This window comes from Lonchura striata, chromosome 27 (genome assembly GCF_050655825.1).
Source record: "Lonchura striata isolate lonStrDom1 chromosome 27, ASM5065582v1, whole genome shotgun sequence".
Lineage (NCBI taxonomy): Eukaryota > Metazoa > Chordata > Aves > Passeriformes > Estrildidae > Lonchura > Lonchura striata.
In genome coordinates, this window is record NC_140729.1 from 9,890,750 (window position 1) to 9,915,870 (window position 25,121).

Genomic DNA, 25,121 nt, shown 5'->3' on the forward strand with positions numbered 1-25,121 from the left:
AATTCTGTGCAGAGGATTCAAGTGGTGGTGGGGAAAGAGGGACCAAGTAATAGGATCCCAAGCAGAAGGAAAACCACAGTGTGAAGTGGCTCTGGTGTGGCCACAGCTGGCAGCTCTGGGCCCGGGCATACACTGGATGTGCCCTTAACCACACCGAGCTTGGCCTGGGCATCAGACACAGCCACGGCCAAGGCCCTTCCTCTGGCCTCGTGGTGTTGTTGACACCACAATGGGAGGAAATGTCACCCTGCCATGGTGGCCTGGTGCCAAACCAAGGGCTGGAGGAGCTATTTGGGATCACCTGGTAAAGGCATTCTCAGCCACTGCCATCAGCAGCTCCTGTGTGCCCCAGATAAGGGCAAGGGGGCCCAGGGAGAGCCCCTGGTGTGGCACAAGGCCAGTCCATCCTCCCTCCCTGCACAGACTGAGCTGGGGTTCCACAGCTCCCCTGGGAGAGCCTGCAGAGCACAGGGCACCTTGCAGTCACGTCTTTGAGGCTCAGCAACACCTGCCCCATCAGCCCAGTTCCCAAGCTGCACAAGCTGTCACACCCAAACATGTGCCGCAGCCGAAGGACAGCAACCAGCAAAGGAGAATTGTTTGTTTTGCTGCTCCAGGAAAGCTGCCACTGACATGTCCTGGGTGAGGTTTGGCTCACCAGAGTTGCATTTCCTCAAGGCAAAAACACCTGAGCTCAGCCCACCTGGGCAGCCCTTACAGCTGGGTGGGCAGGAATGGGCATTCCCAGTTATCTCCTGCACAGGGTGTGTGAAAAGGAGAACTACAGGAATAACATCATTGTGACTGTGGAGGAATGGGGTTAATCAAAAATGCTTCTCAGAGGTGAGAGGCAGAAATGAACATCCTTAAAAACAAGTAGTATTTATTGGCTGACAAGAACACAGCAAAGCAGACACTTGTGCAACACTGGACAACACAAATATGCACATTATCATCAAAATGAATATATAAAAATTAACACAAGGTACAAACAGGACTGTAATGCAACTTAAACCCCATAGCACCACTTTCTTTCTAGAGGAAATACAAGAAATATAAATAACACCCTAACTTCTTGTCACACAAGTTGTACATCTTGAGGTAGACAAAAGTTTTGTTTCCCTTAAAGCACAGACTTTTTTTTCCCCCAAGTGATATCTTTATTATATTGCTGAAATGGGCCTCCAGGTCTGACACAAGGTGTAGAGGGACTCTTGAAGAAGTGGGGTTTGTTATTCCCCTCATTGGTGGGGTTTGGTTTACGTGGCCCTTTCTGGTGATCTAACAAAGCCCCCCGAGCACTGCCCTACCCTTCCATCAGGGCAATGGATCCCTGGATAAGCCTCCAGGAATTACTGGGGTATAACCATTAGATGGGGCAGCCTCCCGAGATGAGATTTCTTCCCAAGCAGGTTCAGCTCTTCACTTGGGGATGGTGGGACCCATAAACACCAGAAATGGTTCAGTAAAACATTTTATAGAATCCCAGAATGGTTTGGCTCAATCAACCATAACGCTCATCCCATTCCACCCCTGCCATGGGCAGGGACACCTTCCACTACCCCACGGTGCTCCAAGCCCCATCTAACCTGGCCTTGGGCACTCTCAGGGATGCAGCAGCCACAGCTTCTCTGTGCCAGAGCCTTCCCACCCTCACAAGAAGGAATTCCTTCCCACTATCCCACCTAAGCCTGCTCTGTGGCAGTGGGAAACCATTCCCCCTTTCCTTGTCACTCCAACCCTTGTAAAAAGGGATGGAGGGATGGATGGATGGATGGATGGATGGATGGATGGATGGATGGATGGATGGATGATGGATGGATGGATGGATGGATGGATGGATGGATGGATGGATGGATGGATGGCTGTTCCCAGGTTATTTGGATTTTAGTTGCAGAGGAAAAGATTCAGTCCAAACCAAAACACTCCCAGCAAAGCCAGTGCAGCTCAGACTTTTACCATCAGTAGTCAATGAGGTACATTTGCACTTGGAAAAGGGTTCTTTATAGGCAGGGTATGAGTTTCAGTGTTGCTGACAAGAAGATTTCTTTGTCAAGACTTAATGCAATCCCCTTGTCATTACAGTCATTTACACATATAACCAAATCCACAGGATTTGCAGTACATTGTAAGGTGTGTGCCACAATTAAAAAGCTCTCCCAGGTCCAAATGGACTTCCAGATCTTCACAGCCCAGATCTCCAGGAGGTGGCAGAAGAGCTTTGCTCAAAATGATGTTTGGTCTTTGTTCAGAGGAAAATACAATTCAAGCCTAAGAATACTGAAGGTCAAACAGACTCAGATTTTGCTCCCTGCTCCCACTGCTGTCAGTTGAATTAAATCACATTTCAGAATATCAACCCAACAAAACAGCCCTGGACAACTGAATGAAATAAAAACCTCAAAGCCACCACAATATCTGTCTCAAGCAAACTTTGTCCCTCCGCTATCCCACAGCACCATCTCTAAAAAACTTGGTGCTGAAGGACACCAAAAGGATTGACATCAGTGTTGCCTCAAACTAAAACTATGCTCAAGTCTTTTCCCAATCCTCAAATTGGGCATTTGAAATTATTTATTTCCCATCAGTGTTCATCATTTGGTGTCCAGCCCCTGAGGTTGTGCTGCCTGGCAGGGGTTGGACAGGAAGATTTGCAGCAGTGTCAGGAGGGGCTGAAGAGGACTCTGAGTTAACCAGAGCAAAGCTGGGGGACATCAGATGTCCTTGTCCAGACCTGGCTTCACAGTGAACAACCCAAATTCACTCCAGCCCAATGCCCAACCTCCACATCCCACTGAGCCCAAACCCACCCCAGGGTACCAGAGAACGAACCATCTCTTCCTCAGATCTTCTCAAGCAGCTCTAAGCCCCACAGGACCAAGAACTTCCAAAAGTCCCCTTTGGTACACGAAGAAACTTAATTTTCCCTGAAATTTGGTTTTGTCCAGTTCTTATTCAGCAATTCCTGTGCAGCTTTGATAAGAGCAAGAGGACAGAGTGGTGTCTCTTCCACTTGCTTCCCAAGGAATGGGATCCAGCTCTTTCCACTGAGCCACAGTCCCTGTTTAAATGGAATGATCCATGTAATGGCATGGGATCCCAAAGGACCCTCCTGAGATGGGGTATTCCCTTCCTGTCTGGTGCTGGACAAGGCTGCAGGTCAGTGGGGCAGAAGATTTGGGATCAATAGTTCAGCCAGAGCGAGTTTCCTGCTCACTTCATCCACTGTGCCAGTTTTAGCTTATTTGGAAGGTTTTTCATTGAGTGCTCAAAATTGAGACTCGTGGGAAGATTTCAACTCCAAAAGGATTAAAAGCAACATATAAATAATGGTCCACTCTTGGGTATTTAGGAGGTAAAAAAAAGTAAGGCTAATTAGGCCTATTTGCAGTAATACATCTGTCATAAACTCTTTAGTTCAGTTCAAGTCAACTTGAGCTAGAAAAGGGATAAAAAGGAATAAGCCCTTTAAAAGACCTGTAGCTGGTGAGAGGGAAGTGGCCTCCAAACAGCCAGTTTGCTTGATCTATTCTGAGACTGCTCTGTACCAGCACTGGGGGGAGCAGAAGTCAAAAACAGTTGTAAAAACCAAAAGGGAAACAAAGTCAAGGTAAAGGGAGTGTGAGCACATGCTCCTCACTGCGGGGAACTGCTCAGAGCAGCTGTAAAAGTGGCTGAGCTGTCCCACTCCAGCAGATCCACACTGCTGAGCTCAGCACCCAAGCAGATCCCACACCTCTGAGGGGAACTCCATCCTATTGGAACTCAGCCCAATTCTGCCTGTGGATAAGCCCACCTTGCTACCCAAACCAGCATCTTCACCCCTTACACTGCCAGGGAATTTGGATTTGAGCTTTAGGATTCCCATGTTCTTTGCAGCACCAGCCCATCTCCCCTCTGGGTGGTTTGTACCCATTGCCAAGAATGAGTAAATACAGCAGGTTTGTCACCTCAGGGACAATCCAGAGCTTCTGCAGGATTAACCAGGAAAACCCCGGAGCAGGAAAATGAACTGTGAGAGAGCTGAACACCCAGAGAGGCTGTGCTACACGACATTTCCCTGTGGTCAGGTCAGGGGGTGCCATTCCCAAAACTGCTCCCTAAATCACAGCGAAAGGAACTGAACAGGCTGTGTCTGGTGTGTTCAGCTAAAAATTAAAGGGAAAAACAAGGTTCAAAGTCAGGTGCTCATGACTCTGTAACAGCCTGTGCTCTTTTCCCTGGGTCACCTTCCCTCACCATGCAGGGGCTGGATAGACCCAACTTTTCAGTGCAGGGATTGTCACTCATGACTTGCACGTTTTTCAGATGCCCAGTTCCCATGGTTCCTGATTCCCTTTCAGAGGCTTTACCTGTCATTGGCACAGGGCAAGACTGTGGGATGGGACACACCTCAGGCACCAGGCAGAGTGTGCTGCACATAGGACAAAAAGGTGATTGATTGATTGATTGATTGATTGATTGATTGACTGGGAGGGAGGAGGAAGAGCGATGCATAACTGGCACCATCACCCTGGATCACCACCAATAAATACCCCTGTGAGGCCACATGCTGCAGAGGGGTGACTTCACAGCCCTCAGCTGAGTTCCCGTGGCTCAAACACTGTCACTGCAGCAGTTCCAGGTGACCTGGAACAGCAAAGTTAAAACATGGTTCAAATGCACTTTGAATCCAATACCCGAACTACAGACCTGGGGGGTGATGAACGTGAGCTCTCTTCATTTGTAAACTGGTATTCCTGAGGCACAACTCATGGGCAAAAATGAGATTATTCAGCAGTGTTTCGGTGAATTGACAGCAGAAAGGGTTCAGCCAGCTCCCAGGGCACAGCACTGGCAATCCCCACTGCCAGAGTCCTTCTGCCTCGTGCAGGAGCACGGCTGGCCCTGCCACACCTGGAGCCAGCCTCTGGTTGTGGCCTTCCCAGCCCCTTAATTCTTTTCTCTGCAGGATCCAGGGCACGAGCCCTCAGTGTCCCAGTGTCACCACCCCAATGCATCTCCAGGAGCGCACCTGAGGGGTGCAGAAGGAGGATATTCCCACATGGGTGAGTACAAGTTTGAACTTGAGGGACATTTGTGGCTGCATCAGGGTTTCTGCTGTCCCCCCCCCCCATCCCTCCTTCCTGACCCCATACCCAACAAAGGCTCTGGTTTTCCCTGCTCATGCAGGAGCTCTCCCTAGGCTGGAGCATCTCAACACCAAGGCTGGAGCATTTCAACGCTGAGGTTTGGAGCATCTCAACGCCGAGGTTTGGAGTGTCTCAACGCCAAGGTTTGGAGCGTCTCAATGCCGAGGTTTGGAGCATCTCAACACCAAGGCTGGAGCATCTCAACGCCAAGGTTGGAGCATCTCAACGCCAAGGTTGGAGCATCTCAACGCCAAGGTTGGAGCGTCTCAACACCAAGGCTGGAGCATTTCAACGCCGAGGTTGGAGCATCTCAACACTGAGGTTTGGAGCATCTCAACGCCGAGGTTTGGAGCATCTCAACGCCGAGGTTTGGAGCATCTCAATGCCGAGGTTTGGAGCGTCTCAACGCCGAGGTTTGGAGTGTCTCAACGCCGAGGTTTGGAGCGTCTCAACGCCAAGGCTGGAGCATCTCAACACCGAGGTTGGAGCATCTCAACACCGAGGTTGGAGCATCTCAACACTGAGGTTGGAGCGTCTCAACGCCGAGGTTTGGAGCATCTCAATGCTGAGGTTGGAAGAGCAATGCACACATTTGGTGCTCGCCTTGGCCCTCATCCCACCGCAGAGAGCCATGTCCCTGTCCCCCTGCTGCTCCCCTGGACTCGCCTCGCCCCTCAGGGCTGTCCCTACTGCTTGCAGCTGTAGACCACCTCCTCCTGCATGCACTGCTGGCACTCCACGTAGCAGCACCACTGCACCTGGCAGTGGCACGAGAAGGTGACCAGGCGGCTCTGGGTGTTGTAGCCCCGGCCGCAGCACATGCTGTCGCAGTTGCCCTCGCGGGAGCAGGTCCTGCCCGCGGTGCCCAGGGAGTATTTGCTGGGCCGGCAGAAGCTGGGCGAGTCCTCCACGTACACCAGGTCGGTGGGGCGGGGCAGGGCGGGCTGCTTGGCCGAGTGGCCGTGTCTGTGCGGCCCCGCCAGCTCCGAGTGTCCCACGGCGTCGTTGCTGGTGCTGAAGACCTTGACAGCATCGTCGTAGCGCAGCTTCAGGAGCCGCCCGATCTCGTGGAAAGGCGAGAGCTGCTTCCAGCACGTCCGCACCGCGCAGGAGCCGGACACGCCGTGGCACTTGCAGGTGGTTTTGAGGCCGTTCTTCACCGCCTGAGGAGGAAGAAGAGTGGTGGTTATTACCTGCCAGGACCTAGTTCTGGTAGAGGCAACACCTCAGATCATAGACAAGTGCTGCAAGTACTTCAGTTTTGTTGGCATTATTTCTATTCAATGGAAGAAAAAATATAATAATAATTTTTTAAAAACCCAAACAAACAAAAATAAAAACCAAAACAAAAACACACCAAAAAACCCCCAAAGAACCCTCCAAAAAAAAACCACCAAAGCAGAGGAATAGCTACAGAGTTGACAGATGAGCCAGAGAGTGGATAGCCTGAGGCCAATTAGCTGAACACCAAGTAAGTTCTTAAATAAGTTCTTATTAATTCTATTTGGCACAGTAAGAGTAGTAAATCATAAAACTGAGTATCTCCAACATGGTGGATTCCTTTTGGTATATTCAAATGAAGACAGTGCTCTAATTAAACAATTTGACTCAGTAAATGGAAGACAATGATGAGTCAGTAGTCTGTAACCTACAGATCAAAATGTTCAATCTGACGGTCTCTCTGACCCGAACCTGTGACAGGACTTGTTTCATAGCAAGTCACCAGCAGACTCATAATTGATCTCAAGAGTTTCAGCCTTTAATCTGCTTCACACATGCCACCAGCTCTAACCTGCAGCTGCTCTCAGAACCACCTGTGGCCCTGGCATAACCCCTGGAGTCATTCAGCTGTGGAGGTTCACAGCTGTCACTGTGCTGTGTCTCCCTGTCACCCACCCTGGGACCACTGGAGGACACAGGATGTTCCTCTGCCACTCAACTTGCATCTCCTCACACAAGAGCTCAGGAGACTTCCCAGGGACTCTCAGCACCACAAGGCCCAGGACACACAGGTTAACAGGTCTGGTTTGTGAGCAGGGCAGTGAACAGGATGGGTTGGAAGACTCGCACTGTGTCCAAACTTCATCCCAAGCCCGCCGGTGCAGCTCCTACCTTGATGCCCACATTGGTGTTGTGGATGTCCACCTTGGCCCGCAGGTCTTTGCCAATCCTCTTCTGCCCCAGGAACTTTTTCAGGAACTTGGTGCTGTACTTGAGGTTGTCCCCACAGACGCCCCACTGCCAGGCCTTGCGGTTCTCCAGGCCCGGGGAGTCGTCGCAGGTGCAGCGCTCCATGCGCCCCGCGCTGCACGCCCGCGCCAGCGAGTGCGTCAGGGCGGCCGAGGACACGGCGTACAGGAAGGCTGTTTCCTTAAAACCTGCACGGGAGAAGGATTGGGAGATGGGAGGATCAGCAAGGGCCTCTCCCGTCTAAAGCCAAGCACAATAATTACAAATACCAAGTGACCAAACTCCTGCGGCGCTCCCACACCGTCCCCAGCAGAGGAGCAGAGGTTGAAGGGAGTGGTCTAGTGACATCCCAGTCTCACCCATGACTGCTTCCATGTGGACAAGGCAAGGGTGGCAACAGACAAACAGTCCTGGGAAAACACCCAACTGCAAAAAGTGACAGCCACCAAGCTCTGTTTGTCCCCAGCACAGAGGTGATTGGTGCAATGACAGACCATCATTGAAATCACATTTTGTCACAAGGTCAGGAAATCTGTAATAGAGGCTGAGAAAGTGTCCCAAATTCAACCTGTTATTTAAAAATGTTTTTAACTGGGACTATAGTGGTATTTTCTATGAAAAGACCACATGTAGTTGGAATGGGAAGGGTTCCATGTTGAAGGACATCTTGGCAAGAAGGAAAATCACACACGTGTGCGTGTTTTCTGAATTCTCTGTAAATTATCTACTCCCAGTGACTGTGGGGGTGTGTTCTGAAGCTGTTCTCCTCCCCAAAGCAGGATTCCCAGCTTGGCTACAATCCCTGAGGTCATGGTGTGACTGTGACCTTTTAACCTGGAAACAAAGTACACTGACTGAATGAAAATTGAGTGTAGAGACATGAGATCAGACAGGAATAGGAATATTGATACCTATGAGCTTCACAGAAGTTTCACAAACTGATTGACACAAACCTGACTCAAGTGCTAAAATATTTTTATTTATTTATATTTACCTCCTCTGCTATTCAGTCCTGGGGAAAGTCTTAATATTTCCTCTAGAGTTCATTTTCAGGGAAAAAACTACTATTGCAAAATTGTTTAACAAGTCCAAAATTTAGGAATTAGTGCAAGAAAGAGAGAGAGAGGTGACTGATCAATAGCTCTGAGTACAGGAACGGATAAGATCAGTCAAAATAGAAAAAGTTTGGTTTATGGAAGACAAAGCACTTACACATTGCATGTAAGAAAACATAATGAAGTAGACAAATATTCCACATGGGAAAATTCCAAATTTCCTTCCACATCAAAAGGAAAATCTGGTTTTCCCAATAATGGAAGAGAGAGAGAGACAACCACAGAGACTTAACCTGGACTTGCACTGAGCCATGCCTGGAGCAAAGGTTGGAAGCCACTTCTAGAATTCACCAAGTCCAACCTCAAACCTCTCCATCATTCTGTTCCCTCAGAGAACTCACCCCGCTGTAATAGTGGATCAGAACACTGAGTGCTGAAATCTGAGTGATGTCCACCATAAACATGACCAAGAGAGTGGGACAAAGAGTTCTCCTGATGGTTGCCAGCAAGAAGAATGAAAAATGTGACTAATCATGAACATAATGAAGAGGCTTCATTAGCAACTTCAATAGACTTCATAGGAGCTCTTTGGAATTGAAGAATTTTAGGTAAAGATCTACCAACAACATGAACATGAGGAGAGAGCTGGAGAAATATGGAGAAGACAAGGAGATCAACCAACAATCTGCTTCCTGCCTCACCCTTTTGGTTACTGTAACCACTGGGGCAATAATTTGCAATTAATCTTTCTGGTCGATGATCCTCTACAAAATTTCTCAGGGTACTCTAAAGATAATGAAAGAATATCACAAAATCCACCAAAAGTTTTGTAAAATCTGGAATGGGACGTTGTCAATGCAGGCTGTGGACAGCAGCATGATGCTCACACATTTTCAAACAGTGTCTAACCCTCTCCAAAGAAGCTAAGAGACGATAACTGATACTTGAGATCCTAAATCTGCTAAACCATTCCAGTAGCCAATCCCTAAATGCTTACCAGATTCCCAACATCCCCTCTGACACACTGATCCCAGAGGTGAGGAGAGCATTCCAGAGGTCCTTTCCCATGCCATGAGGAGCCAGCAGGCCCCGTCGGCTCCACAGCCCCTGCTAAATCTGACTTTGTGGATCACCACACTGCTCCTGCTATTTCAGATGCTTTGTTTTCCCCATGTTTTCCTGGCCAGTTTTCAGCCCACTGGAAATCAGAGGCCATTGCTGTGGTCAGGCCACTGCAGACAGCAGCAACTGCAGATACCCAGCAGACTTTGAAATGTCTCCTTCTCCTTCAAACAAGGCTTCAACATCACCAGGTTGCCAAATCCTTGTCTGAAAAGTCTAAGATGATTCCCTCCACTCTGTCATGAGGAATCGATCACCATTTAATTGTTAATTCAAAAAACAAATGAGGGAAGCAAAATCTGTCCTTCAGCCCTTGTGGGAAGTGTGGCAGAGCAGCTGCTGGAGCTGGATTTTCAGGAGGACACACCACAAATGGCAGCGACCAGCTCCAAGGAGCACAGTTTGGGACCTGAACAGAGGCTGCCCCATGTGTCCTGCTATCTCTCCTCCCACGGTGACAACAGAGCTCCTGCCACCACAGGCAGTGGGGCCTGGAGCCAGTTCTGGGCTCTCAGGTTGGGAATGGGTCACTCCCCTGACCCCACTGAGTGTCTTGTCAGGGACAAAATGGACCTCAAAGCTCTCGGTGCAGGGGAACACCTGGGTGCAGATGTCTCTGCTGGGCAGTTTGGCTGCAAGCATGCCTCACAGAGATGAATTTCAGGAGGCAGCAACAAACCAGCTCCCTCTTGCAGGGCCTTCCATGTGTCCAAGCCTTGCCCTGAGCTCACCAGCAGGATTTCCTAGCTCAGCAGCCTATAAATACAGAAGGACTTCTGCTGCAATGCACTGGTGTGTGCTGTGGTGTGCTCCAGACCACAGCGAAAATTTTAACGGGAGGAGTTTCACTGTGGGGTGACTCTGCCAAAGGAAAGATGCTCAGGGTCAGAGTTTTCAATGCTGTAGTGAAGGAGTGAGAGCGTTTCCGAGCAGGTGGAGGAGGCATCTCCCTGAAAACAGCAGCAAAACCAACCAACCAAAAAAAAGCTACAGAAAGATTTAGGATGGAAGGAGTGTTGAGGTCTTCAGAACAACCTCTTGCTCAAAGCAGGGCTGGCTCCAATGCCAGCTGCTCAGGGTTTTTTTGCTCAGAATAATTTTTTCTCCAAATCTCCCGTCATGGAAATTCTGTGTCTGTGAGTCACCACTCCTCTGCTGTACCATTCCTGGATTCTTCATGACAACAGTGAAACCACTGCTGGAAGGTCAGAGTCCAACCAGCAGGAGGCAAAGGAGTGGATTAAGGGATGGAAGGATTGCAGAGCACTCATTTCTCAAGAAGGATTTTGTGAGTGGCTGGCTCTGACCTCTTTGCTAAAGGTATTCCTTTCCCAGATCACTGAGGTGTTTGAGATGAAATCCTGCTTTACCTGACTTCCAGCAGCCCTCAACAGCACACCCAGGACATGAAAAGGGCATCACTGCTTTACATGTTTTACATAAAGACACCAACTGCCCCTGTGTAACAAGGTGGCTTGAAATAATTTAAATTCTTTCCATGGATCTTTAAAGAAGTGAAGAATGCAGGAGGATTTTGCATGGATCACTGAGGAGTAATAGGTGTCATGAGTGCCACAGAAAGGCTGCAGGTAATGCAAAAGGAGTTTCCCAGCTGTACCCAGAAAACTATCAAGAGCAACAAATGGTGCAGACTGGTAAAGTAAATCTGGCGTTTCCAGAACCAGAAAACTTTTGGCTTATTTTTTGTTTGTTTGTTTGTTTTCTGGCATCTCTAGAAGCAGGAAAAGCACTGATGACCCAGATCAGTCACAGAAGTTTGTCAGTTGTGATTGCAAATTGAATGTGGCTTTTCACCTGTTACAAAAATGGCCCATCTCACTGGGAAGGACCTTTTTCACTCTCTTGCACTCTTAAGACCATTTAGGACTGCTAAAAATCTGTATTTTTCTTCATGGTTTCTCTAAGATCATGGAGCTATCAAATGATTTAAACATTTCTAAAATGCCTCGTCACAACCTGGGTGACAGGGGAGAGTTGCATGATCAACAATTTCCAAGAAAGTTCCAACAAATGTCACAAACAGATTAAAAGTGGCAGCTGAAAGCCATGTTCATGTTCTTTATGAAAGAAACAAACCCCTTTGCAAGCTAAAGGAAAATGAGAATTAATAATTGCTCCCAGCCAAGTGTCCTGTCACACAGGGGTGCACACAGCATACCTGGCTGTATTAAATCATCATTTGATCCTTAGGATTGTGTAATAAAAGTTTTCAAACACTTATCCCATCTGCCAAAACAGGTTTGAAATTACAGGTGATATTTTATTTTGTCAGTCAGGAGCCCATGGAAATGTTAAGGCATGCCACCGCCAGATAATTAAATGTTTTCCAGCTATTTGAAGATGAGGATTATTCAATTGTCATTTTCAAGTTCTTTGAGGTTGATGAAGGTGCAGATGTGAGAAAGACACTCAAAATGATCATGAAGAGTTCCTTCCACTGCCTGCTAAAAAATTCACAGTAGAGCCTTGGAATGAAGAAAATCTGATCTTGCATGTGCTGACTTAATTAAATATTAAGTTGATATTTCATGTAATAAAAACTGATAATTTTAAAAGGAAACATTAAAAAGTTTTTATCTCAATGTTAATTAAATTTAGCATTTATTTTCGTCAAAATTAATATTGTCTTCTTCAGGTCCTTTTTTAAAATCATTAAGTTGCAAAATATTATCAAAGCACTAAAACTCAATAAATCTGAAGACTGAAGCTTAGTAAGTGCTAATAGAAGTTATTGAAGTGTTGAAACTCTGTAACAGTCAGGCTTTGGTTGGATCAGGACAGGTCTGGCAAACCCTATTGCATTCTCTGGAAATTTTTATTAAGAAATAATTTGAGTGTCCATCTTCATTGTATTTTTCTCAAGCATTGGAAGGATTTGTCATGTTCCCTTCTACCTCAAATCCAGACCTTACAGGACATTTTCTTCATCTAAAGCATTTTGGGAAACAAAAACCCCATGGGTATTCTGTCCACTGTGCCCAAATTTCTCCAAATTTATGTGAAAGAGTCTTAGGAGAGATTTGTCAACATGCATTGAGATGTCTGCCTGCAGATAAATAGCTTTTCAAACAGTAAACAGGTTTAAATTTTGCATTTGAGAATCACAGAGGTTTACATACATGAATATCCAAGGCAGTAAAGATTTTTTCCTTTAACTGACCCTGTTTTCCCACAGCACCACCCCAGCTGAGGAGGGAGCTCAGTGTAAGGAGCCAAGGATGTGAACCTCCTCCCATTTTCCAGTCCCTGACAAACCATGCTGGGGAGATGAGCACAAGGATTATTTTGTGTCAGAGGAGCCCAAACTGCCCAGCTCCCATCGCTGGGTGAAACAGAGATCTCAGCACTCCCATCACTTTGCTTCATGTGAGGTTTCATCTGGGACATCCTGGGGGCTGCAGCCAGAGTTTCCCTGCACAACAACTGTGGAAGAGGTTTTACAGTGACTTCTGTGAGCCAGAGGGAAGTTTGAAAAGAGGATCCATGTTCACCCCTGAAAGAATTTCCTACCAAGGTCATCGACACAGAAACCAAGAAAGAAAGAAGGATAAATAAGAGAAACCTGCAACTGCCTATTCCAATCAGCACTTTGAGTAAGGAGAGTGAAGTGTAAAACTTAACAGTTTTGTAATAATGTATAAAAAGATGGAAGCAAGGCCTGTGCAGGGCACAGAGGTCCCCAGCTCTGCTCTGTCCCCAGCACTTCTGTCAAGCACAGTTTTCATCCTTCCAGAAACAGCAAAATTCAATCCCCTCCATTTGTCCCTGGAGAAAGGATGGTTGTGAGTGTTGCACTGCTGTGATAATCAGGATGGCTCCTCTGCTTTGTACCCCCACTGCCTGCAAAGGAGGTGGCAGAAATCCCCAGAGCATCCAGCCTATAAATCTCAATAATAAATATTGAGATTTAACAGCTGATATCAAAACCCTTTACTTTCCTCCCTCAGAGCTGTCATTTCAGCCCCTCGGGCAGGTGTCTCTGCACCTGTTATGCAGACTGTACTAAAAACAGTTTGAAGCCTTCTGGAAATGGAGCGTGTTGCTCTGTGCCGTCTCCATCTCTACCACAACATCGTGGGACATTTAATTTGGGACATCCCGGGGGCTGCAGCCAGAATTCCCCAGCACACCAACTACCTTGTACCTCTCTTGAGCAGGCTGGGCCGGCCCTCCAGGCTGCAGTTCCAGCGCTCGCTGCGGAACTGGAACTGGCACTCGAGGATGCCCAGGCGGATCGCGTCCCGCAGCGTCTCCGCCAGCCCCGGCTCCCTCCGGCACAGCCGCTTCTGCTTGCGGGACAGCTGGAGCAGCTCGCACTGCTTCACGTGGCCCTTGCCCGGGCCAGAGCCCCCCGCGGCGCCCAGCGACGGGAAGTGGGTCAGGGCTTCTTTCCCGGTCAGGCTGGAAGGAGAGAAGCAGGAGAAGAGGCGAGTTAGGGAGCACATCCCTGGGACTGATGCCTTGAGAAGCTGCCCTAGAACAGAGACTGGAGGAGATAAAGAATAAAGCAGGGATTTGTCAGGAGGCCTCAATGGATCCACCTTGGGCAGCACCAGAGCCCAGCCAGGGCTGCACCCCACGTGAACCAAAATGGTCACAAAATGCCCCACAGGTCATGGGGTCTCTCACTTTTATCAGTTCTGCTCCATTTGCACATTGGAGTTCATTGTCCAATTCCAGCTTTAGCCCAGACAGTTCCATCCTGCTTGTTTCTCTCTCTCCAGCCCACATTGTTTGTGCTCCTGGGCTCATCTGTCCTTGGTGCCCAGCTGGAGCAGGAATTGTTTTGTCTCCCTGCTCTGTGCAGAACTCACCATCCCCTCATATGAAGCCCAGACCCACCCACCAAAGCAGCACAGAACCTGAAAAATATAAAAGCAAAAACCTGAGGCATCAGGATCATCCAGGGTCACTCTGGGCAGGAGCTCTGAGCCACCCTGAGGTGCCCCTGCGCATGGCACAGGACTGGACTGGGTGCTCTTTAAAGGTCCAACCCACACCAGTTTGGGATTCAGTGCTGATTCTAAGGTTACCATCATGGGAAATGTGAAGAAGGGAAGGATATTCAGGAAGCTGCAGGCTGGGGCATTTTACCAGCTCAGAAGACTAATCAATACAGATTTATTAGATCTGGTGTCCCATTCCCACCACACAGCAGGGCAAAGTCCCAGACTGATGCCATGGGGAGGAGGAGGAAGCCATGAGTGTTGTCACCAGCAGCCCCATGGGAAGTTCTCTTGGCTCCATGGAGAGAACATGACAACTGCCACTCATGGGTCACAGGACACCAGTGTCACACAGACCACGGCTGCTGCTCGCTGTGTCACAGCTCTGCGTGCCTCCTAAAGGCAGGAGCCAGCTCCTTCCCAGGGTCTGTGTGTCCTGGCACCACACCCCACAGCATGGAAAGGCCATTTGGGAGGATGTTACCAGTGACCACTTTCCTCCTCAAGCATGAGTTTTGCTGGGAAAACATATCCTTGCTGAAAAAAATACAGGAAAGGTCAAATAAAAATGTCCTGCCAAATGCAACAGCAATGCATTTATGTGTTAATGCAATTCAGCTGAAAGACATCACAAACATTGGAGACAAATTGTTTCACTTTCCATGGCAAGACAATATTTTTCTTGCAAAACTCGTCTTGCCTGATATCTTCAGGATGCTTAAAATCACGGATAAATTATTTTACTTTGAAGCAGGATTTGGGGGCTGCAAACTGGGAGCAGCACTGACCAGGAGTGTCACCTGCTTCCCAAACCTAGGCTCACCCAGAGCCTCAAAAAATGCCCAAACCAGACAGATCAATGGAAATACTCTGGAACCTTTACTTTTGGGCACTTTCTCTTCATCATGGAGCGTGCAAGCCAAGCACTGCAGCTGTGATTTGAGTCCCCCCTGTACTTTGTAGATGTTTAAAGTGTGTTCCTGAGCTATTTTCTAGATCTCCCTGTAGTCAGCCCAGCCTGTGCAGGCACAGGAGCTGGAGCACAGCTCTGCTGACCCAATCCCACAGAACCCTGTGCCCATTCTCACAGGAGCCTCAGCACCCAGATGTGCTCACACATCTGTAATTAAGAACAAAGGTAATTACCTAACACACCCAGAGACCTGCAAACAACCCAAGAACCTTGGAACCCTTGTGGATCACACAAGGATTCAACCTTGGAACCGAGTGGGTCAGAAGAATCTCTCCCTCCCATTGTCACTGCTGAGCTGGGGGACAGAACCAGGAGATGTCCCAGTGAACCAAAAAATAAAGAGGCAATGCTGGAAACAGAGACAGAGCTTTGGGGCCAGGTCCAGCCCAAGAAACTCAAATTAACACAGCTTGATGAACCTCAGAGAGCAGCTCAGGCTGCTCAGCTCAGAGCCCTGCCTGGCCCCAAACTCTGCCCAGAGGCTGCTCAAGGCAGACCTGAGCTGGAGGAAATGCCCTGAGGGACACGAGATTGACCCAAGGCACTGAGACCAGCCCATGGTGAACCAACTTGAGGGCTTTGCTTGGCTCACCCTGGTGCTTGAAAGCCAGCACACACTGGTGAACCAACCTGTTCACAGGGCTGGGATGTCCCTGGGAGCACAAGCACAAGCTCTGAAGCTCAAGATGTGCCAGAATTCACATGGGCAGGCTCAGAGGTCAGCAAAAGTCTGATTTAGGGATGTTCAGACAGTACTCAAAGGGACAGTGGGACAGTGCTGGTGTTGCTGTTATGTCAGAATAACAACCCTCACCAGAATCTGGCTGCCGTGGGATTCCAGCACTGACATTCCAGAAAAGTGCCACAAGTGGAGTGGGAATGTGGCTCCTCTCCCTGTGCCATGCAGTGTTTGTGCCCCCTGGCACCAAAGTTTCCCAAGTTCATGGCACAGAGAGAGGAAATAAGGAAGGGGGAGGTGTCACTGAGCAGTTTAAGAGCCTGATATAACAACACAAATCACTCACTGCTTGAAAGCACAGCTGCACCATTCCCAAATTCCACGTACCAAACTCCTGACTGGCCACGTACCACCCATGCTAGGCATCCTACCCCCCCAAAATCCCCTCCAGAACAAAAAGATATCCCCTCTTGCCAGTCTCCATCCTCATTTTAGTGTCCTAAATACCAACTAAAACATCTTTAATCCCTTGCCAGGTGTTTCAGACAGCAGCAGTGGCTTCAGTCACTGTTCAGACCAATCCTCCCCCTCCTGGGGAAGGGGTGATCAGCCCTGAGCCCTCCCCAGGGCTTCGGAAGCAGCAGGAGCTCAGTGCAGAGGGTGGCTCTGACTCCAGAGGAGTCCCAGGGACAAAACAGAGAACTGCAAGATAACTGCTCACTGTTTGTTCTTGCCATTACACTTCCTTATCCCAAGGGCCCAGGAAACTGGCCAAAAATCCATGAATCCCTTCTCCTGGGGGACAGGGAGAGCAGGCAGTGCAAAGCCAGAGCCGTGGGCTGAATGTGAAGTCAGAAATTCAGCCCTTGAGCAGACACAGTTTCACTAAAGGCTGTGTGAACCTGGGTTGAGCTCCCCCAGGTTTGTTGGGGGGTTGATGGATTTCAAGTGCAGCTGTAAAGCCAAGACCATGAAGTTTTCTGTAGCCCAGGAGTGCCTGATTCACATCCAGGAGAACATGGTGCAAAGGTATTGCTGAAAGCTGTGTGAAAGGGAGGAAAGGTGGCAAAGGGATCTGCAAGATTTACAAGAGACCTGATGAATGACACAAACCAGGGAAGAGCTGTCCTGGACAAGCTCAGAGAAACTCTAAAACCAGAGTAGAATTGGTGGGCCAAGGTTAAATGCAGAACAGTGGTGAAGAGTCAACACAAGTTCTGTGGAAGGTGGTGATGCCTCTTACACCTGCAGGAGTCACTGCACACACAGACCAAGGGCAGAGGATACTGCCTGCCTGGACATGTACAGCTGACAGATTTCCAAAAAACCTGTGCAAGATGGGCTGGACACCTTCCACAATTCCCACCAGGAGAAGAAGGGATAGCAGAAGAACACAGGGCTGTGGAAGCAGGACTGTCCTCCAAGTGAGTAAAGATTATTCTGATCTCTAAAATAGAAGAATCAGGGGGAATTGTGGTAATTTGTTAATTTTTAGACTTAAAATAAATGAGGCTGTAGTTAAACTTGCAGCCCTTCTCAATGCAGGTCACAAGGAATGCTGAAGCATCCCTGTATTCATACAAACCATGGAAGACAAAGTCATAAAGGGACCAGAAAACACAAAAATACTTTGGCACAGGAAGTTCTGGATGTGCAGGCTGCCTGAAGCTGCAAAAGATTCTGAGGGAGCATCTCAGTCTGCCACCCTCCTTCTGTTCATGCTTTTGTTTTCAAATTTGCTGTTACCCAGGGCTGGTGAAGGTGGTGAAGCCACCTCAGACTTGGCCTGGTTTTACAGCCCTGGGCAGGGATTATCCCAAGGATGTCCTTTGGCCCGCCAGTGGCATCTGGGAGAAGGTGGCATTGCCATTCTCCAGGCTCTGAGGGATGCTGGGTGCTGATATTTGGAGAAGAAAGGCACCATAAAAACCTTTGAAGGATTTGATTCCATTTCCAGAGCAACCTCAATAGTCCACACCAAATACAGCCTGGGACCATACACAGAGACACCGAGTCTAATTCATCATTTTTACCAATCAAAGCAAAAGCTTCATGGGAAAAACACTTCCTAAAACTGGATCCAGCAACACTTTAAATTCTGAAAGAGGAAATGCAGCATCCTACACAATAGTTGGCTGCACAGGCAAACCTATATTATTAGTATTAGTATTAGTATTAGTATTTATTAGTATTAGTATTAGTATTAGTATTAGTATTAGTATTAGTATTAGTATTAGTATTACTGGTGGTGGTGATGGTGGTGCATATTTTATTATTATAATTGTTGTTGAATTTCTGAAGCAGGAACACATGGAGTAAAAACATTTTTTTTCCCTCTAAAAAAGGAGGTCAGAAATAACCAGATGGATAGAACACAGCTGATGAAACAAGCAGTAAATTGTTAAATCCAAGTGGCTAAAGCTACCCAGAACACACAGTCTCCCTTGTGCAAACTCTCACCCTTGTCACCTGAGATAGGACAAGTCAGCAGGAAATAATTTTAGCAATTATATCAATAATTCCAGCTCCCAAGATCAGGAGTCTCACAGTCAGAGCACAGACACAGCTCCCAAAACTCAAATTTCTCGCACTAATTGCTATTGAGACAAGCAGCAGAGGGATTCAAGGAGGTGCCCAAGGCCAGGCAGGTGGCACAGCTGGAGCAGAAGCCTCTCCCAGAGCCAGGACAGCCCCAGAGGTTGCCCTGGAGTGAAGCTTTGCAGGCTCCCACCACAACTGCATTTTATCAGGGCAGAGCCAGCACAGGATCTGATGGAGATCAGAGTGTGCAAACATTCGTACAAGATTAAATATAAAATATGCAGATATTTGCAGTCAGGCAAACTGCATCGTTTTGGGTGATTTAGAGTTTATTATCTACAGATCATACAGGAAAGAAAGTGAACTCTTTGAATTAATGCACACCTGCTTGCAATCTGAAAGAACAATAAGGATCTCCAACTTTATTTCTCTCTCCTTTTCTGTCTAAGCCCTTTGCTAAATTCATCTATTTCCTTTAATCTCCTTCCAGCCACATTCCAGCTTCTTAAGAGACTTTTAATGAGAGCCTGTTCCTGTGCAATGCCCAATGTCCTCTGAAAGGATCTGAAAGGTCTTAAAAACCAGTAAAAATATGCCTTTCCTACCTCTCCCAAGTAAGGAGAAAATCAAAGCAGCCCACAACAGGACTCCATATCTGATTTCAGGGGCCTTTCATGTTCCACAGGAATATCTACACCCCACAGAGAGCTGCAAGAAGCCTTCAGGAAGGGCTGAGAGAATGTGGGACAGGACAGATGGAAGCAAGGCCTGTGCAGGGCACAGAGGTCCCCAGCTCTGCTCTGTCCCCAGCACTTCTGTCAAGCAGTTTTCATCCTTCCAGAAACAGCACAATTCAATCCCCCCCATTTGTCCCTGGAGAAAGGATGGCCCGTGAGTGTTGCACTGCTGTGATAATCAGGATGGCTCCTCTGCTTTGTACCCCCACTGCCTGCAAAGGAGGTGGCAGAAATCCCCAGAGCATCCAGCCTATAAATCTCAATAATCAATATTGAGATTTAACAGCTGATATCAAAACCCTTTACTTTCCCTCCTCAGACCTGTCATTTCAGCCTCTCAGGCACATGTCTCTGTACCTGTTATCCTCCAGGTTTTCTATGAAGTTTCTGCTCCTCACAATGAGAAAAAGCTGGAATTAAAACCTCAGATGAGTTCACATGATGCTGTGAGTCAGAATCTTCTGAGATGGATTGTTTGCTGCAAGCCCTGTCTGGGAGCAGTAACAGATGATGTGTCCAGGTCCAGACTAATTTTTTAAAAATATTTATCTTGAAATTCCACAGAGAACAGGATATAAAATTCCTGCATCAGAAGAGCTCTCAGTTTAGGAGGAGAGCAGTACCCAGGTGAGGCTCCTGCTCTCCACCCTCACCTGCTCTGGGCTCCCACAGTCTGGGCATCCTTGGTTTGACTCCTTCCACCTCCCTGCCCAGCCACATGAAATATTTCCCTGTGGATCCTGATTCTAGGGCTGATCCCAGCCCGGGGCAGTGCTGGGCAGTCATTACAGGGAGAGCAGATTTTCACTCTAACTCTGAACTGGCCACATTCCCCAGAGCACTCCTGGCATGAAACACTCAGCACCCAGTGGGATGGGTTTTTAGAACCTGTGCTACACTGAGATAGTGACTAAAGAGAGTCTGGGGGCTGAAGAGAATCAAAAGCATCCATGAAAAGCCTTTCCCTCTGCAATGCATCTGCAGTCTGCTGTTTCACCACAGAGTCCATCCTCAGCCTTCCCAGATCTCAGCTGAAAGTTTCCCTCCCTCTCCATTTCTGCTCTTTCTCTCTCTTTTTTAAAACCCCAGTATTCTGTGTGACCGACAATGACAACAGCAATGCTGTAGCAAACCCTCCTGAAAAAGCATTTGTCCTTTGAGGAACAGGAATGCAGCTTGTAAATAACATCAGCATTTAATTATCAGCTCAACAGGAAGAGAAATATCCTCAGAAACCTTTCCAGGAGCACTCAGAACTGGACATCAGAGTGTCCAGTTATTTGAGGTGTGTTTGGTCCATCAGATTTATCAGGGAAATGCTGCAGTAAGAGATTTACCAAGGAAAAGAATGAAATGTGGGTAACTGAGTTAATGGGTGGAAACCAAGGCTTGCTGGACACCTTAAGGATACAGGAGATGTGAGGACAGCTTTTTTAGGGATGATCATATTTACTTTAAGGTATCATTTGACACATGATGCTGTTTCCAAAACTTTGCAAGGCCCTGCTTCAATAGTCTCCAAGAGCCCCAAAAATCCTTTCAGCAGGAAAGGAGCAAAAATTGTGCCTTTGATGGGTGGGGTCGAATCAAGAGGAGCTGTGAGCCCAGCCTGCACATCCTGTGAGATCCCAGGCACCTCTGCAGCCAGCACAGGAATTTCTGGGTGAGGTATAAAGAAATCTGCCCATGGAGCAAGGGCCAGCCTGGCCCATGGGTGAGACACGTCCCAGCCTGCTCACAGCGGCCTCCCCAAGAGAAAGCTTTGATCACGTTCCCACCAACCTCCTACCTGGGGTGGGTCTCTTCTGGGTTCTGCCCTGGGAGAAGCTCTTTGCCCTCCAGCACATCCTAAATGCCTTTTCACCTTGTGAAACGTGAACAAGGAGACAACAGGAGGCTTAGAGCTTTTAATGAGGTCTGGAGACATTCCCACCACCTGAGGAGCTGAACATCCTGAGAGGAAGAGCATAAAAAGGGAATGCTTTACAGGAGGCTGCAGGGCTGGGGAGGATTGAAGCAAAGGTGGAAGCAAAACCAGCTCAAAGGGAGTCAGGAGGTGAGGACACTGCACACTCCTGGATTCTTGCATCCAGAGAGCCAAGCCCAACACAACCCCAGCAACAGCCAGGCCACCTTTCACACAGAGCTTTTCTCTCCCTCTCCTAAAAGCAGAGTTTCATTTCCCCCCTGTGACCCAGCTCCAGGAGTTCAGGATCTGCTCAAGCACAGCCAGTGCACAGACCCCAGTGAGCCAAGAGCTCCAGGTCCTGGGAATGAGCTCAGAGCTCTGCCCACAGCTGCTGTCATGTATTCCCATTTGTCCTAAAACCATAATAGAAAGATTTCTTCCCACTGCCAGAGGGCAGGGCTGGATGGGATATTGGGAAGGAATTGTTCCCTGTGATGGTGGGGATGCCCTGGCACAGGGTGCCCAGAGAAGCTGTGGCTGTCCAAGCTGGGAGTGTCCAAGGGCAGGCTGGACACAGCTTGGAGCAACCTGGGACAGTGGAAGGTGGTACCTTTGCCATGTCCACAGCAGCAAGGGCTCAGGTCCTGTCTCTGCATGCTGCCACCCGAAAGCCTCCTTTACTCGTTCTTAATCTCTGCAGGTTTTCTCCATTAAGTGTTTGGGAAGCCAATATTTGGCTGATTTGCCTCAATCTCTCCCTTTTGGCTAAACTTAGAAGCAGACCACTGACCCAGGGTCCCCAGTCCCCTCCAGTTCAGTAATTATTTAGGTGTGAGATTGGTTTTCTCTCAAACCAAGCCACATCAAATATTCACTTCTAAAATACTCAAGTTCCTTTTGAGTCTATCAACTCAATTTTCTATCTGGGTTTCTTCTTTTGATTTTCAGATTAAGAGGTGACAATATGAAGGACACACCTGTGCCAGACCCCTCAAGGGAAAAAACCCACACTGAAAATTGAACCTACAGCCCCAGATCCTGAGCTGTGCATGGTCAAGAGGCAGCACACACAGATTTCACGTGCTTGTACCACACAAAAATTTTTAAAGCACATTTAAAACCAAATAAAGCACACAATTCCACGTGCTTGTACACACAAAAACCTGCTTGTACCAAAAAAATCATTGACACGGAGCAAAGGATCACTCAGGCTGCTTTAACAGAGTCACTGACAGCTCCGTGCTGTTATCTGGAGGGCAGCACAAATTCATTCACTTCCCTGGCACAGCCAGGGCACAGCCCTGTGGCTGCAAAGCCGAACTCCCCCTGAGCCCAGCCCCTTGGGGAGTGAGGGAGCGCTGCCACAGGCTCCGAGTGCCTGAGAAAGGAGAGCCCCCCAGCAGGGGCTGCGCTGCGAATTAGGCTGAACGATACAATTAATACATTTTAAATCCAGATGATTTTTAAGGAGCTTTGCAGCAGGAATGAAATGCCAGCCGTGTCCTGGGTGAGAAGTGGCAAGGCAGCAGACACTTTGAGCAGACACAGAAAGAAGTGCTGGCATGTGCTGGGAGGATCGGTGGAGAGGGAACAGGACCCTCCACGTGTGCAAGGCAGCACAGAGCAGTCCTGAGTGCTACAGTCACTGAAATGCAAATGCTCGTGTCCGTTCTACCCTCACCGATCCGTGCACCAACAGCTCTGTTTGCCATGAGACTCTGGAAATCCTGCCTGAGGAGCAGCTCACACAGAAAACAAGACAAAAACCCCAGAACACTCGGCATGGGAAATTCTGCATTGACCCAACCTGTTATAAACCCATCTTTGCCTTTATCCCAAGCAAACTAAAACATGAGAGGAAGACACAAACCCAGGGACAGCTGTGCCCAAGTGATTCTGATCCTAAAGCAGCAGCTCTGCCTCCGTCCCTGTGCTGCCTTTAAGCACCTTCACGTCCCCCGTCCCTGCCTGCTGAGCTCCGTGTGCCAGCCCCAACTTCCCACCTTCTCCCCAGGGGAGCAGGGAGGGATCACTGCCAGCCCCTCTCGGGGTTAATTCGCACCCTGAGCAGACCCGGAGCGCGCTTCAGGGCTGTCATCCGGTTTTTTTCTCAGCCAACAGAATTTCCCACCCGTTTCCACATCCCGCTCCTGCACGGTAAATCCTCCTCTGGTCACCTCTGTCCGGGCGCGCTGGTAGCTCGGGGAGATCCTGCGACCCCAGGACCCCGTGTCCCCTGTGTCCCCCGTGTCCCCTGTTTCCCCTGTGTCCCCCGTCCCCCTGTGTCCCGTGTCCCTGTGTCCCTGTGTCCCTGTGTCCCTGTGTCCCGTGTCCCGTGTCCCCGTCCCTCCCGCCCTGCCCGCACCGCCCGCCGGCCCGGTGCCAGCGCTGCCCGGGGCACTGCGGGGATGCTCCGGGCGCTGCAGGTGCGCGGCTCGCCCGGGACCCCTCGCAGCGACCGGGACGTGTCCGGGCACCGGGGCAGCCCCGCGGAGCCCCCGCTCGTCCTCCGCCGAGCATCCGCGGGGAACTGCGCTCCCGCGGCCCGGCGGGGTCCCGAAGGGCGCTCCGAGCTGTCCCGGACACCCCGAACTGCCCCGGGACACCCCGACCTGTCCCGGACACCCCGAATTGCCCTGAGACACCCCGAACAGCTCCGGGACACCCCGAGCTATCCCAGGACACCCCGAGCTATCCCAGGACACCCCGAGCTGACCCGGACAACCCGAGCTGCTCCCGGACACCCCGAGCTGCTCCGGGACACCCCGAGCTATCCCAGGACACCCCGACCTGCCCCCGGACACCCCGAGCTGCCCCGGACACTCCGTCCCCGCCCCGGGTCCCGGTGCCGCCGCTCGGACCCCGCGCTCCCCCCGGTCCCGCGGGCGGTGCTGACCCGAAGTAGGCGGCGGCGGGCGGCGGCGGCAGGAGGAGGAGGAGGAGGAGGAGGAGGAGGATGCGGCGGAGTGTGGCGGCGGAGCGCATGGTGCGGGCGGTGCCGGTCCCAGCTCGCTGCGGGCCGCCCGGCGCCGCGGCTCTTTAAGCGGGAGGCGGGGCGGCCCCGTCCCGTCCCGTCCCGTCCCGTCCCGTCCCGTCCCACCGCCGCCGGGAACCCCCGGGGCTCCCTGGGGACCCGCCGCCCCCCCAGCCCTCGGGGACGCCGCGCCGGGTCCCTCCATCCCCGCGCAGTTCCTCCATCCCGGAGGGATCCCTTCATCCTCGCTGGGATCCCTCCATCCCCCCGGGATCCCTCCATCCCCCAGGGATCCCTCCATCCACCGGGATCCCTCTATTCCCCAGGATCCCTCCATCTCCCCGGGATCCCTCTATTCCCCAGGGATCCCTCCATCTCCCCGGGATCCCTCTATTCCCCAGGATCCCTCCATCTCCCCGGGATCCCTCTATTCCCCAGGGATCCCTCCATCCCCCCGGGATCCCTCCATCCCCCCGGGATCCCTCTATTCCCCAGGGATCCCTCCATCCCCCGGGATCCCTCTATTCCCCAGGGATCCCTCCATCCCCCCGGGATCCCTCCATCCCCCAGGGATCCCTCCATCCCCCGGGATCCCTCTATTCCCCAGGAATCCCTCCATCCCCCGGATCCCTCCGTCCTCACGGGATCCATTTATTCCCCCAGGATCCCTCCATTCTCCCGGGATTCCTCCATCCCCAGGGATCCCTCCATCCCCCCGGGATCCCTCCATTCTCCCGGGATCCCTCCATTCTCCCGGGATCCCTCCATTCCCTCGGGATCCCTCCATCCCCCCGGGATCCCTCCATCCCCCGGGATCCCTCCATCCCCCCGGGATCCTTCCA

General features: G+C 49.9%; 1 protein-coding gene across 1 annotated transcript; it reads right to left on the minus strand.

Annotated features, from left to right (window-relative positions):
* Nucleotides 1–864: 864 nt before the first annotated feature.
* On the minus strand, nucleotides 865–24,310 carry WNT9B (Wnt family member 9B). The gene is made up of 4 exons (XM_085562055.1): nucleotides 24,202–24,310; nucleotides 13,665–13,921; nucleotides 7,245–7,510; nucleotides 865–6,295 (listed from the first exon to the last, which is right to left on the minus strand). The coding sequence occupies exons 1-4, from the start codon at nucleotides 24,288–24,290 to the stop codon at nucleotides 5,819–5,821; spliced, it is 1,089 nt and encodes a 362-aa protein (XP_085418181.1). The 5' UTR covers nucleotides 24,291–24,310; the 3' UTR covers nucleotides 865–5,818.
* Between the last annotated feature and the right edge of the window lie 811 nt (nucleotides 24,311–25,121).

What these genes read in the sequence shown, in the direction of transcription:
- WNT9B (XM_085562055.1), bottom strand. Translation starts at nt 24,290, where the DNA reads ATGCGCTCCGCCGCCACACTCCGCCGCATCCTCCTCCTCCTCCTCCTC. An exon ending in CCCGCCGCCGCCTACTTCGG is followed by an intron (nt 13,922 to 24,201) that starts GTCAGCACCGCC and finishes CTCTCCTTCCAG; the next exon opens with CCTGACCGGGAAAGAAGCCC. An exon ending in ACACCAATGTGGGCATCAAG is followed by an intron (nt 6,296 to 7,244) that starts GTAGGAGCTGCA and finishes CTTCCTCCTCAG; the next exon opens with GCGGTGAAGAACGGCCTCAA.